Source organism: Rhinopithecus bieti, unplaced genomic scaffold (genome assembly GCF_001698545.2).
Source record: "Rhinopithecus bieti isolate Rb0 unplaced genomic scaffold, ASM169854v2 scaffold_51744, whole genome shotgun sequence".
NCBI lineage: Eukaryota > Metazoa > Chordata > Mammalia > Primates > Cercopithecidae > Rhinopithecus > Rhinopithecus bieti.
The window spans coordinates 176119-190281 of record NW_016820159.1 but is presented as its reverse complement, the minus strand read 5'-3'; the positions used below and the strand labels follow the sequence as shown (position 1 = coordinate 190281).

General features: G+C 47.2%; 1 protein-coding gene across 1 annotated transcript in view; it reads left to right on the top strand.

Annotated features, from left to right (window-relative positions):
• The window catches only part of SMC1A (structural maintenance of chromosomes 1A), a 52381-nt gene extending 42381 nt beyond the window's left edge, over window positions 1-10000 (top strand). Inside the window, exons 20-25 of the mRNA XM_017859625.1 lie at window positions 2329-2485; window positions 2926-3080; window positions 3203-3354; window positions 4502-4571; window positions 4862-4972; window positions 5404-10000. Coding sequence (XP_017715114.1) covers window positions 2329-2485; window positions 2926-3080; window positions 3203-3354; window positions 4502-4571; window positions 4862-4972; window positions 5404-5487 — 729 coding nt within the window. The 3' untranslated portion in view covers window positions 5488-10000. The remainder of the gene's footprint in view (window positions 1-2328; window positions 2486-2925; window positions 3081-3202; window positions 3355-4501; window positions 4572-4861; window positions 4973-5403) is intronic.
• Window positions 10001-14163: the final 4163 nt, after the last annotated feature.

Below are 14163 nucleotides of genomic sequence, written 5' to 3'. Positions count from 1 at the left end.
TATTCCCTCTACCTTCACTTAAATAAAAGATAGCATACACTATTGTGTAGCTTTCATATCTTACTTAAAAACCTATCCTGGGGCCGGACACGGTGGCCCATGCCGGTAATCCCAAGCACTTTGGGAGGCTGAGGCGGGCGGATCACGAGGTCAGGAGGTTGAGACCATCCTGGCTAACACGGTGAAACCCTGTCTCTACTAAAAATACAAAAAAAATTAGCCAGGTGTGGTGGCGGGCGCCTGTGGTCCCAGCTGCTTGGGAGGCTGAGGCAGGAGAATGGTGTGAATCTGGGAGGCGGAGCTTGCAGTGAGCTGAGATTGTGCCACTGCACTCCATCCTGGGCAACAGAGTGAGACTGTGTCTCAAAAAAAAAAAAAAAAAAACCTATCCTGGAGACCACTCCAAAGTAGTGTATAGAGTTCTTCATAAGGGCTTTTTAAAATGTACATACGTTTATGTCCTTCTTATTCTTGAAATCATTCACTGGTACCTCACCTTTCTCAGGATAAAGTCTAAACCTTATAAGGCCCTTTGTAATCTGGCTTTTACTTGTCTATCTAGCATCTTCTCTTTCTGTGCCCTCCCCCAACACACTTGTACACATGCATCAATGCACACGCATGCACATACACACACAATTGCTGCTACTGCCATATTGTTTTGTTTTGTTTTTAAGACAAGGTCTCACACTGTTATCCAGGTTGGAGTGCAGTGGCACCATCATGGTTCACTGTAGTCTCGATCTCCTGGGCCCAAGCAGTTCTCTCACCTTAGCCTCCCAAGGAGCTGGGACCACAGGCATGTGCCACCATGTCTGGCTAATTTTTTTTATTTTTGTAGAGACGGAGTCTCCCTGTTTTGCCCAGGCTGGTCTCAAATTCCTATTCTCAAGCGATTTTCCTGACAGCCTCCCAAAATGCTGGGATTAAAGGTGTGAGCCACCATTCCTGGCTTGATTTCTCTTTTGAATTCTTTTCAATTCGATGAATGGACCATGAGCATCCTCCCCTGGCTATTTTTTGTAATGCTCCCAACTGCATAGAAGTCTGTTCCTGGCCGGGCATGGTGGCTCACACCTGTAATCCCAGCACTTAGGGAGGCTGAGATGGGTGGATCAGTTGAGCTCAGGAATTTGAGACCAACCTGGGCAACATGGCGAAACTCTGTCTCTACAAAAAATACAAAAGTTAGCCAGGCATGGTGGTGTGTGTCTGTAGTCCCAGCTACTTGGGAGGATCACTTGAGCCTGGGAGGTAGAGCTTGCAATGACCAGAGATCATGCCATTGCACTCCAGCCTGGGTAATAGAGCGAGACTCTGTCTCCAAAAAAAAAAAAAAAAAAGGTGTATTCCTTTTCTCTGTCTTCACTTGTTCATCCTGTAGTCCTTAGCTTAAACATATTCCTGGAAGCCTACCTTAATTTTTATCACCCGATGAGGTAACCAACCAGAACGCCTCAATGCAGGTCACATATTTCTTATTCTATACACTAGTGGGATCCCTCCCTCTACTTATTATACTTACTTATACCCAAAATACCCTAGGCTCACTAAACATAATAGTACTAACATTCACCACTCAAGAACTATCAATCTCCTGATCTTTGAGTTAGGAGTCTCAGTCTTCCTGAGTCTGAGTTAGGTGTCTTTCTTGTGAACTGATTCAACATTGCCTGCTTATCATTGTTTTCACATTCATCCTACAGTATTCTGGTTGTTTACTTATGTGCATTCCTCTGTTAGACCCCTGAGCTCTGTGAGCACAGAAACCAGGGCTCATAGGACAGGATGGCCCCAGTGCCTGGCACTTGGTAGGCAATCAGTAAATATTTATTGACTGAAAGTGGCAGAAAGGCACAAGCCCAGACATGCATTGCAATATCCATAAGAACTAAAACTAAACTCAAATGGAATTTGCTCAAATGTAGTGATCTAAGCAGAAAACGTGAATTGCCTTACTTATTGTGGAGCTGTAAGTGGAGTCCAGAGCAGCTAGTGTGGGAGCCTCCAGGTCACCCTGGGGTGGTACTGGCTCATGGCTTGGGCTGAGAGCCAGAGCGGGGCACCACCAACTGCTCCTCCTGAGAGACAAAGAGGTCGGCAGGGCCTGGGGAAAGGGCTAGAGATTAGAAAGCAGCCTCAGCCTATAATTTCCAGAGATGGTGGGAATGGTTATTATGGGTAGGATCTGATGGAAGTAACCAAGCTGGAGAAGAAGAACCTGCCCTCCATATAGGAGCAGGCACCCAGGCCACACTCAGTCATCTCTCGGTGGGGGCCTGGGCACAGGGGCCAGGCCCTTGATGTTGCTGGGCCTGGGGCTTACAGGATGCCCAGGCTGAGGAAGAGATCAAGCAAGAGATGAACACACTGCAGCAGAAGCTGAATGAGCAGCAGAGTGTGCTTCAGCGTATTGCTGCCCCCAACATGAAGGCCATGGAAAAGCTGGAAAGTGTCCGAGACAAGTTCCAGGAGACCTCAGATGGTAAGATTTACCCTTCTACTTGGGCCTATGATAAGGACAAGAGGCTAAAGGTATGCCACGGGCCTGCTGTACATCACAGCAGTTCCTGTTCTGACATGCTTTCTTACTTAAAACTCCTAAGAGCCCTAAACGGTAGGGGTTATTACACCTGCTTTATAGAACAGAAAATTGCTGAGGTTCCCAGAGGGTAAATGACCTGTTCAAGGTCACATAGCTGGTTGCTGGTAGAACACAGGGAGGAATCCATATTTGTGTGGCTGCAGGCCCCTCTTTCTTACTCTGCATTGTTTCCAGTGGCCAGTCCACTGGATACAGATCCTTCTGGGACCCTCCTCAGGCATTCCTCTCTCTCTCGGTGGGATGTCCCTGCTCTGGATTGTCATTTGCAGGTCCTTCTTGCCAGGGCACTGAGGGGGGTCACCTGTCTTTCTTTCTGGCAGAGTTTGAAGCAGCCCGAAAGCGAGCAAAGAAGGCCAAGCAGGCATTCGAACAGATCAAGAAGGAGCGCTTTGACCGCTTCAATGCTTGTTTTGAATCTGTGGCTACCAACATTGATGAGATCTATAAAGCCCTGTCCCGCAATAGCAGTGCCCAGGTAGGCTGGAGCCCCTTACCCAACCAGCTGCTACCATCCTCAGTTATCTTTCCCTCTAGGCTTCCTGTCCCTATCTCTATCCAGACTCAGATACAGATCCTGACCCATCTGCCTTCCCCTAGGCATTCCTGGGCCCTGAGAACCCTGAAGAGCCCTACTTGGATGGCATCAACTACAACTGTGTGGCTCCTGGGAAACGCTTCCGGCCTATGGATAACTTATCAGGCGGGGAGAAGACAGTGGCGGCTCTGGCCCTGCTCTTTGCCATCCACAGGTAAGGCTGATCCCCTAGGTCAGTTGACGAAGACTGAACTAAGGCCACCAGAGGCTCTGGGGCCCAAGGATACGCAGAGATCTGCAAAGGTGAAGATGGTTTGGTGGAATCTGGATTGCATCCCTGTTTCACTATCTACTGCAGCGTATCTGGCTTTGGTTTTTCTGGACCTGTCTTCCCCATCCACCCTCATCCGCCTAGCATGCCCTCACCAGCCTCTGCATGTATTCAGTCCCACCTCCAGACTTTTGCTCACAAGGTTGCTGGCTAATAATCCCTTTCCATGTAAATCTAGGTTGATCATCACCTTTCACCCCTTCACCCTTTCTCATTCTCCTCCCCTTCCTTTAGGAAGCCCTACTTGATCACTGTGTCATACCCTGACCTTCCCCTCCTGAATGCCAGTACTTGAGTCTGACTCCTGCAGCTTATATTGCTTGATTGTACAGCATCAATTTCTTGAGTGCTGCTCTGTACCAGACCCTGCGGAGGGATTAGGGACACAGATGTATCAGACAGGGTCTCCGGCCTCGAGGAGCTCACAGTCTGGTACAAGCCAGACGCATAAACAGACATGTGCTAAGTGTTGTAACTGGGTGAGCATGGGTGCGATGGATACACAGAGGAGGTACACTTAACCCAGTCTGTGGGGAGGGTGTGGGTAAGCGAGGGAAGACTTTTAAGGACAGGTGCCACTTGAGCAGGAGATGTAAAGGATGAGTAGAAGTTTGCCAGGGAGACCAGCAGGCATTCTAGGCTGAGAATGCAGCATGTGCAGAGGCAAGGAGGCATGACAGAGCATGCTGTGATGGCGTGTGTTTGGAATGGGGTGGACCTCTAGGTAGCTTGATCATTACGACTAAAACCTTGGACAGCTTTAGCTCCCCAGCCAGCCTGGAAGCTCCTGAGGGGACCATGTCTTCTTGTGATTCTGTAGGAACCTGGAACACAGGGCTGAGTGCAGAGGGGAGGGCTTTGTTGATGTGTTGGCTTGTAGGGGCTCAGGCAGCTTTGAGACCTGGGTGTTTTAGTCTCTGAAGAAGTGGAGTGGGAAGCTGGCCTGTTTGATGGGTCCTGGGGCTGTCCCACCCCGCCTTGCCACCCCCTCCCCACCTCAGTGTCAGCTCACCTACTGGTTCCCTCCCAGCTACAAGCCAGCCCCCTTCTTCGTCCTGGATGAGATCGATGCTGCCTTGGATAACACCAACATTGGCAAGGTGGGTGCAAAGAAAGTGGGGCCTGGGAGGGATGCCCTCAGGTCGGGGCTGGGTTTCAGGGAGCAACTCCTGAGTGTGCCCTAGCCGTTCCTGCTGCCTGCTCTCTGTGCCTGGGAGGCTGGGCCCAGAGTCATCCATGCTGTCGTAGTCAGTAGTCTCCTTCTCTCAACCTCTCTTTTCCCCACCTTCCTCTCCCTACCCTACCTCTTCTGCCTTCTGGTTGTGGCTGGAAAATACAGGGGACTGTTAAGGTTTGAGCCTTGCTAAGTGCCTGGCGGCCTTTCCCACAGGTGGCAAATTACATCAAGGAGCAGTCGACTTGCAACTTCCAGGCCATCGTCATCTCTCTCAAGGAGGAGTTCTACACCAAGGCCGAGAGCCTCATTGGAGTCTATCCTGAGGTAGGGCGGGCCTGGCTCAGGAGCCAGCCCTACTCCCTGCCTGATTTCCCAGGGCAGGAAAGGAAGGCTGCAGAGGAGGGGAAAGGAGGTGGGGGAGCATAGGGAATCAGGTCCTGAATGGCCAGTTGGGCTTGTTGGAGCCCTGCCTCTGGAGGCTTACCCAGCCCAGCCAGGCAGGGCCATTGCATTTGGGGACAGGTGAAAAGGTAGGCAGAGGCAACCAGACAGTGGAGAAAGGAGGAGAGTACAGAAGGAGGCAGGGAGAGAAGGCACATGGGACTGAGCATATCCTCACACCCAGAGAGAACCATTGACTGGGCTTTGGGCAGGTATGTAGGGAAGAGGGTTTGAGGCCCCTGATCCTGGGGCACTAGACCCCTCTTAATTCTCTCCTTACAATTTTATTTTTCTTTTTCTCCCTCCTCCTTCAGCAAGGGGACTGTGTGATCAGCAAAGTCCTGACCTTCGACCTCACCAAGTACCCAGATGCCAACCCCAACCCCAATGAGCAGTAGCAGTAGTTCTGCCCTCCCACCCTGTCTGGATCCCTAAGCTGTCCCTCTCCCAATCTCTGGATATCTGACTCCCAACCTTCCCCTACATCCTGGCCCTTTTGGTGTAGTCATGGGATTTAGGCACTGCTAATCAAGCATGAAGAGGAACAGAGGTGATGTTAGGTCTGGAGCAAAAATTCCTGAATGACAGGGAGTACTCTGGCCTCTGGAAGGAGGTGCTGAGCTGAACAGGGCCATCTGTTCATCACACACACCCCCTTCCTCCCCCTCATCACCCATAATCGTGGGCCCCTTGGGCCTCTTGCCCACTGTGTGTGTGGGTATGTATGTGTGTATGTATGTATCCGCATGTGTGCATGTGAGTATGTTTGCAAAATAATAAAGGATATTGGAGACCTGTTTTAGAAGGAGCCTAGGCTGAATTTGATTCCAAGAGAGCTTAGGATGACAGCACCCCTGAGCTGGGCAAAGGTACTCAGGACCTCATAGGAGTCTTAGGCAGTTACCTGAAACTGCCTTCATTCACTCATTTGTGTATTCATACATTTATGTATTCATCAGACACATACCGAACACCCTCTATTTGCCAGGCTCTGTGCTTATAATACAGAGTTGAATCAGACATGATCTCTACCCTCCTAGTAAGGAGATACAATGGGTTCATGAATGACTATAGTTAGCTGAATGTCATATGTACTTTGAATTTGAAAAGAGGGTGATCCCCTCTAGGCTTCCTGGAGGTCACATTTAAGCTAGACCTTGACAAATTGGTAGGATTTGGTCAGGCACTAGGAGCAGAGCATGAGCTCGGGACAGACAGTTATGGGTTCTGGTCCCACTTTTTATCACTTACTAGTTGTTTGACCTTGGGCAAGTCATTTGACCTTCTGTGCCTCAGTTTCCTCAACTGTAAAATGGGGCTAACAATATTACCTACCTCATAGGATTTAATGATGTCAAGCTCCTCACTGGAGGCCTTATCCCTTCGTGGAGCCCACTAGGTGCCGACCCCTCAGAATATAACCCTCATGCCTGGACCCCTGAGAGCTTCTGATCCCAGCTATTAGGGACAGAAGAAGCCTCCAAATCTGGAAGGTGCTGAATGCCCTGCTGACTGGGAAAGTTTCAGGGCACTGATGGGGTCTACCTGGTAAGTGGAGGGCCTGAGGAAACCTGTAGCTTCAATCATGTATGGTAACCGGGTGCCTGAGCCCCAATCTGGATTGTGAGGAAATAGGGGAGAGGTAGCCTGGGCCACATCCCAGCCTAACACGTGTGAGGTTCATTTTAGGAACTAACCTCGTTAGCTATAAGGATCATGCAGAGGCAGCAAAGCCGGGTGTGATGAGCTCAGCCTTTACTCATTCACATACACCATCACACTTCACTTCTGATCTGTGTATTGCTTTTTTGCTTTTTAAAAGTTAAGTCCATTTTAATTACCCAAATAATGCATGAATTCATTCTCCTTTTGAGAAATTAGATTGTTAAAGATAGTCTCATTCAGCTATCAACCACTCCCCCTCTTGATCTTTTCCCTCTTAGTGGCTGTTGTTTGTTGTACTTCCATTTAGACTTTGTTTTAATGCTTGTACGTACATAATATGAACTTATTGGAAATATTGTGTGTTTAATGCAAATGGTATATTGAATTGTTTAGCAATTTGTTTTCTTGCTTAACGATGTTTTTGAGATCTGTGCATGTTACTTAATGTAGCTCAATACATCTCCTGTAATTGCAGTATAGATTGCCATCATATGATTACCGCATTTTACTTACGCATTTCTCTTGTTATGGACATTAAGACTGTTTTCAGGTTTTGCTATTACAAAATACTACACGGGAGCATCCCTATGCCTGTGTGAAAGTGTATGTGTGAAAGTTTACCTAGGGTTGATTCCTAGAAGTGGAATTGCAAAGTCATAGGATATTTATATATTGGTTTTTAATAATACTTCCAAATTGCCCTCCTGTACTATTTACTTAGTATTTTTCTTGAGGTTGATCTGAGGTCTAACATTGTTATCCTATATCATTTTCATCCCAAGTAGTGATATCTGTGAAATCACAGGTTTGATGTGTGCTAATTATGTATTTTTCTAATACATATTAAAAGACATAACTATCAAAACAAAATAAATTTGTCTGTTTTCAACCAAAGAAGTCACGTACCACTGGTGGTACTGTGTGCCATAATTTGGCAAATGCTGGCCTTTATGGAAGAGTCACAATTCGGGGGTCAGACCTGGTTCAAATTCTAGCTGTAGAAACTTGGGCAAGTTACTTCACCTCTGAGCCTAAGTTTCCACATCTGTAAAAAGAGATAATAAACACCTACCTTGCAGTAGTGAAGCAAAGAGAAAATTAAATATATATGAAGCAATTTGACTGGCATCTAGATCATTCACAGCCCTTTAAACGTCACCTTTGCTATTCTCCCCACTTTACAGATAAGGAAACTGAGGCCCAAAAAGATTTGAACCCAGGTCTTCCAAGTCATTCAAGTGCTTTCTCCACTGTACAGGTGGTTATCAACCTTGACTGCACATCAGAATCATTTGTAAAGCTTTTCTTTTCCTTTTAAAAGTAAAGCAATATATACACAAGTAAAAAATAAAATAGTACAGAAGGGCTTATAATGAGAAGCAGCAGTTCCCTGCTTGCACCCCCACATCCAAAGGATGTGGAACTCTTTAAAAATAAATTGCTCTGGTTCCGCCTCTGGACATCTGATTCAGTAGGCGTGGATAATAACCCAGATAACCCCTACCTCACAGGATAAAAAGTATTACATGAGCTGCCTTAGGCTAAGGCCCTGGCACACACGTGCTACAAAGGAGCTTTGGGGACTTAAGTCCTGAGGATCCAGGAGGTAAGGTGACTTGTCCAAGATTACACTGGTTTAGTGGCAGAGCCTAGACTTCCACTTGGATCTATTTAGTGCTTGCCCCCTGCTCTCTCCTATTGTGCCCCACCACCTCCGGGCATCACAGTGCAACCCTTGTCAGTGAAGGCTGTGCTCGTGGGAGGCCAGGCACCACAGTGTTTCCAAGAGCAGGCTGGATCTGAGTAGATTCCCTAGGGCTTGTTGGAGGAACTAGTTTCACTCCCTTATACTGTGGACGCAGTAGCCTTGCTCTAGGGAGTTGAGTACTCCACAACAGTGTCTAAGTTTAATTGGGCACTTCCCTCTGGAAATCACAGTGTTGTGCACCAGGAACACAAAGATGAGTCAAATCTTGATCCTGCCTTTGAGGAGCTCACTGTCTAGTTGGGGAAACAATTTGTAAAACAGCCATTAACCATACAGTGTGATCAACACTGTGACAGGAGCACAGGAGAAACATCTAGCTTATGTGACGATTCAGAGAAGGCATCCTCTAGTCTAGGTGGTGACACCTGAACTGAGTCTTAGGGGCTGGTAGGAATTAGCCAGTTGAGGAAGTATAAGGAATTTCCAGATATCGGAAACAGTATGCATGAAGGCAAGAAACAGCAAAACAAATACTGAAGCATGAAGATTCCTGGGGTGGGGGAAAAGGTAGAGAGGAACCAGATTGGAAGAGGGTCGTAAATGCATGGCTACAGAATTCAGATTTGTCTTGTAGGACTGTGTGGTTCCCAAACTGGCTATATACCACAAACAGGTGGGGCATTCTGGGCCCCAACCTCTAAAAGTTCGGTAAGTCTGGGGTGAGGATTTGGAATCCTGAATGCTTATAAAGGTTGCCACATGACTAGGGTACAGCTAGATTTGGAAAGCATAGCTTGAAGGCAGTGAGGGAGCCATGAAATGGTTTTTAATAGGGGGACTCCAGATCAGATGTGAACTTAACCTGTTTCTGGCTGGCTAGCCAAGCAGCATGGAAAACAGATTAGGTTAGATGTTCATGCTGTATGTGCCCGTACTGTAGTTTCCCTGTTAATAAGCTTACACTACTATATTTGCTCATTTTGTCTCTGAATAAGCTTTAGGCACTACAAGGGTGGGCCTGGAGATATTTTGCTTACCAGTATAGCCCCTGCAAAAAGCACAGTGCCTGACACAAAACAGGCACCCAGTAAAGTTCTTGAATGAATGAATGCATGAGTGAATCCATTTGTGAGAGAGCGAATGGAGACGGGGGGATTAGTTAGGAACCTGGAAAAAGACCAGGAGGCCTTCACTAGGGCAAAGGCCAGTGGGAATAGATTGGAGGTGTTAAGGTGTGAACTATTAAGGGAAGATGATAAACTGAACTTAATGACTGATTATTGGATGTGGAGGGTGACTGAGAGGATAGAATGAGTACCCATGAATAGCTAGGATTCCTACCCTATCCCAGTCATCTCTTTCCTTATCCATCTCTGAAACAGAATCTCCTTACATCCTCCTCAGCAATTGGAATTCCTCAAGTTAGACAGACATTCTGTGTGCTGTGTGGTCTCTCACTGCCCCCCCCCCACCACACCCCTCCACAAGCCATTGATTCATTCATCCAGTTCAATATAAATCTTGGCTAAGCACCTCCAGTGTACAGTAAGGCTCTTCCAAGCCAGGACTCTGACTCCCTCTTTCCTACCTCAAGAGATGTTTTTGAGGGCTTTCCCAGGTAAGAGACACATCCCTTATACAATAATTTATAGTAAAATACCCAGAATGTCAGACCTGTAAGGGAAGACTGCCCAAACCCCTTCTGAGGTCCTCAGAGGGGAATTAACTTCCTAAGGTCCCACTGCTAGGAAGTGTCAGAGCCAGAAATGGAACCTAGGTTTCCTTTCTATGTCATCTCTAGAGTCTTGATCTTGATATACCCCATTGTAGATCAGGACAGGCAGAGGTGGTCAGGGAGAAGGTGGGACTTAGGTTGAACCTTGAAGGTCGATATATTGGACAGGTCAAACAAGATGCTTGCCAATTACACTGCCCCCTTCTGGAAACGCTTAGCAAACCTGCCATGCTTGCAGTCCCTTCTAAGGGGTTTCTTTAGCATAAGTTGCCATGCTCTGTACCATGTGACCTCACAATCCTGGCCACAGATAGCTAGATGTGGATAGTGTCTGATTCAAGGGCAACCAATCTATGCTGGCCAGCGGCCTATTAGCTGGACTGGCATAAGGACTCCACCTTACAGGGATGGCATGTATCAAATGGCAAACGCATGAAAGAACCAGATCTTTCAGGGAGGCAGAATGTGAGATAGTCAGAAGAAGTGAACAGTTAATTAGAATTTAATGAGGCATTAGTGGTGGATGAGGGGTGGCCAGAAACTAAACAGCAAAAGCAAAGAGAAAACTACAGAAACCATAAGTAAGCAGAGGTCATGAGACATTTGTATAATGAGATCACGGGGCCACAGGGTAGCAGAAGCCATGAAGCAGCAAGGCAACAATGGGCTAAAAGGACGCAGAAGCCATGAAGCAATAGGAGCCACAAGGAACAAAAACCATGAGACAAAACTGACTATGAGATCCACAAAGCAGCAGAAGGCTTGAAGAGATAAGATCATGAGACAGTAGAAGCGATGAGACTGCAAGAACCATAAGGCAGCCAGAACCATGTGGCAACATGGCAACGGGAATGGAAGAGGCAGCAGGAGCTACAATGCAGAAAAGCCATGGATTAATAGGAACTGAAGCCCCGGGAGCCATGAAGCTTCAGGACCTATGAGGCAGAAAAAGCCATGGGCTAGCATCGAGGGGGGCAGAAAGAAGTTAGTCAGTACCAGTAGGAGGAGTATAAATACAGCCAGAAAGGAGTTGAGTCACCAATTTGGGAAGCACTAGAGAAGGGAGCAACAGATGCCTGCAGCTGAGGGGGTGACAAGATAAGCCAGGCTCTAGAGCTGCTTTGGATCATGAACCATTTTCAAGTTTCTGTTCTTCCATGAGGCTGCCTGTGTAGCTGTCGTCTTCCTTATTTCCCTGTGAATGCTTTAATAAATCCCCATCACTAACCTGAATGTGTCTTTGTTCCTTGGAATCTAAAAGAGGTTAACACTGTGGTGTGCAGTTTAGATGGGTGGAAAGCAGGGCAGGAGGTCTTCCTGGTGGGTTTGAAGCAAGACACAGAGGTGGGAATTCACTCATCCTTTCCTGCCTCACTGGCCCGGGCACGGGCACCTTTCATTCACTTGGCTTATTTTTATCATTCATTCATCCACTCATTTATTCATTCACTTATATATGCACTAACTCACAACTTGACTCACTTATTCATTCATGCATTAATGTAAGCATTTACCAGTTCATTTGCTTTTTCCTGTATTCACTCATGCATCATTTTTCCATCCATTTGTTCAGCAGGATATGTTGAATTCCTGTCATGTGTCAGGCCCCGTGCTAGGTTCTGGGAATAAGATATACATGCCCTCCAGGAATTCTTGGATTAACTGGGAACTCAGATAAGTAAGCAGTTAAGTGCACTAAGTGTGGAAGATGCTATAATGGAAGTCTAGGTGAGGCAAAGTGAGCATATAAGTAGTATTAGATGGTTCTCCCTGGAGTGGGAAAGCCTTTATAGAGGATGGGACACTTGAATTGAGTCTTGAAAAAGGAATTAGTGCTTACCACATGGAAAGGGAGTAAAAAACATTCCAAGCAGAGGAACTGCCTAAGCACAGTTAAGAGTGTGAAAGTGCATGGATTTCAGGGGGGAACGGGGCATCACCCCATGCAGTGGGAGAAGTGGTGGAATCCAAGCAGTCAAGCTTTGCTTTGAGCTATGGGAAGCTGTGGAAGGGTTTGAATCAAGGGAGTAACCGGGCCAGATTGGTATTTAGGAGGACCACTCTGGTAGCTGGGGTGAAAGAAGGTTGGGGGCATGAAACACTGACCTAAAGAATGTACTTCAGGCTGGACGCAGTGGCTCACGCCTGTAATCCCAACACTTTGGAAGGCCACGGTGGGAGGATCACCTGAGGTCAGGAGTTTGAGACCAGTCTGGCCAACATACCGAAACCCCATCTCGACTAAAAATACAAAAATTAGGCCAAGCACGGTGGTTCATGCCTCTAATCCCAGCACTTTGGGAGGCTGAGGCGGGCGGATCATCTAACGTCTGGAGTTCAAGACCAGCCTGGCCAACATGGTGAAACCCCATCTCTACTAAAAATACAAAAATTAGCGAGGCATGGTGGCAGGTGCCTGTAATCCCAGCTACTTGGGAGGCTGAGGCAGGAGAATCACTTGAACCCAAGAGGCAGAGCTTCCAGTGAGCCAAGATTGCGCCATTGCACTCCAGCCTGAGGGACAAGAGTGAGACTTCGTCTCAAAAAAACAAAAAAATTAGCCGGGTGTGGTGGCATGCGCCTGTAATCCTAGCTACTCAGGAGGCTGAGGTGGGAGAATTGCTTGAACCCAGCACTCCAGCCTGGGCAACAGAGTAAGTCTAAAAAAAAAAAAATGGTATTTGCAAAAAGTACATTTGCCAAGTGCGGTGGCTCACCCCTATAATCCCAGAACTTGGGAGGCCAGGGCGGGTGAATCACCTGAGGTCAGGAGTTCGAGACCAGCCTGGTCAACATGGTGAAACTCTGTCTCTACTAAAAATACAAAAATTAGCCAGGCGTGATACCACATGCCTGTAATCCCAGCTACTAGGGAGACTGAGGCAGGAGACTTGCTTGAGCTCAGGGTGCAGAGGTTGCCGTGAGCCAAGATCGCGCCACTGCACTCCAGCCTGGGCGACAGAGCTCAGAAAAAAAAAAAAGAAAAAAGTACATTTAAGTGTCATAATCAGAGGCATAAATGAAGACTCGTAGGAACCCCCAAGGGGAGAGAGAGTTCTACCAGGGGACAAGGAAGACTTTTGGAGGAGGGGGAATTTGAGCTGAGCCTTAAAAGGGAGGATTCCAACTGGTGGAGATAAGGAAGAAAGGCTTTCCAGGCCTGGGAGACATAAAAATAAGAAGGTGGGAATAAATATTCCCTGTTTGGGCTAACAAATACTCCATTTTGACTAAAGCAAAGAGGCTTCACCTAAGGGAGAAGCAGGAAGAGAGACTGCAAGGTTTCCCAAACTTTATTATATTCTGCCACAGTAGGTCTGGAGGGATAAGGGAATTTGGGGGGAGGAGGGTTGTGGGCAGGAGTGTCCTTTTTAAAATTTTTTTCTCGTTTTAAAATAGAAGTAATCCATGTACCTTATTTAGAAAACTCAAATCAGTAAAGTCAAATCACTACAGACGGACTCGTGAAAAGCAAAAGTCTACTGCCCCACACATCCCCACCCCCACTCTCACTTTTCGCAACCACTTTTAGTTATTCTGATTTTTATCTCCATACCTCCATAATATGTGGGCATTTAAAAAATCATTACTTTCAGACATTACCCATTGATGTCCGCTATGAGAGATGAGGATTTCTTTTTTTTATTTGTGTGTGTGTGTGTGTGTGTGTGTGTGTGTGTTTGAGACAAGAGTTTCACTCTTGCTGCCCAGGCTGGAGTGCAATGGCTCGATCTCGGCTCACTGCAATCTCCGCCTCCTGGGTTCAAGCGATTCTCCTGCCTCAGCCTCCCCAGTAGCTGGGACTAATGGTGCGCGCTACCAAGCCTGGCTAATTTTTGAATCTTTAGTAGAGATGGGGTTTGATGATGTTGGCCAGGCTGGTCTCAAACTCCTGACCACCTGCCTCGGCCTCCCAAAGTGCTGGGATTACAAGCGTGAGCTACTGCGCTCACGCTGAGAGATGAG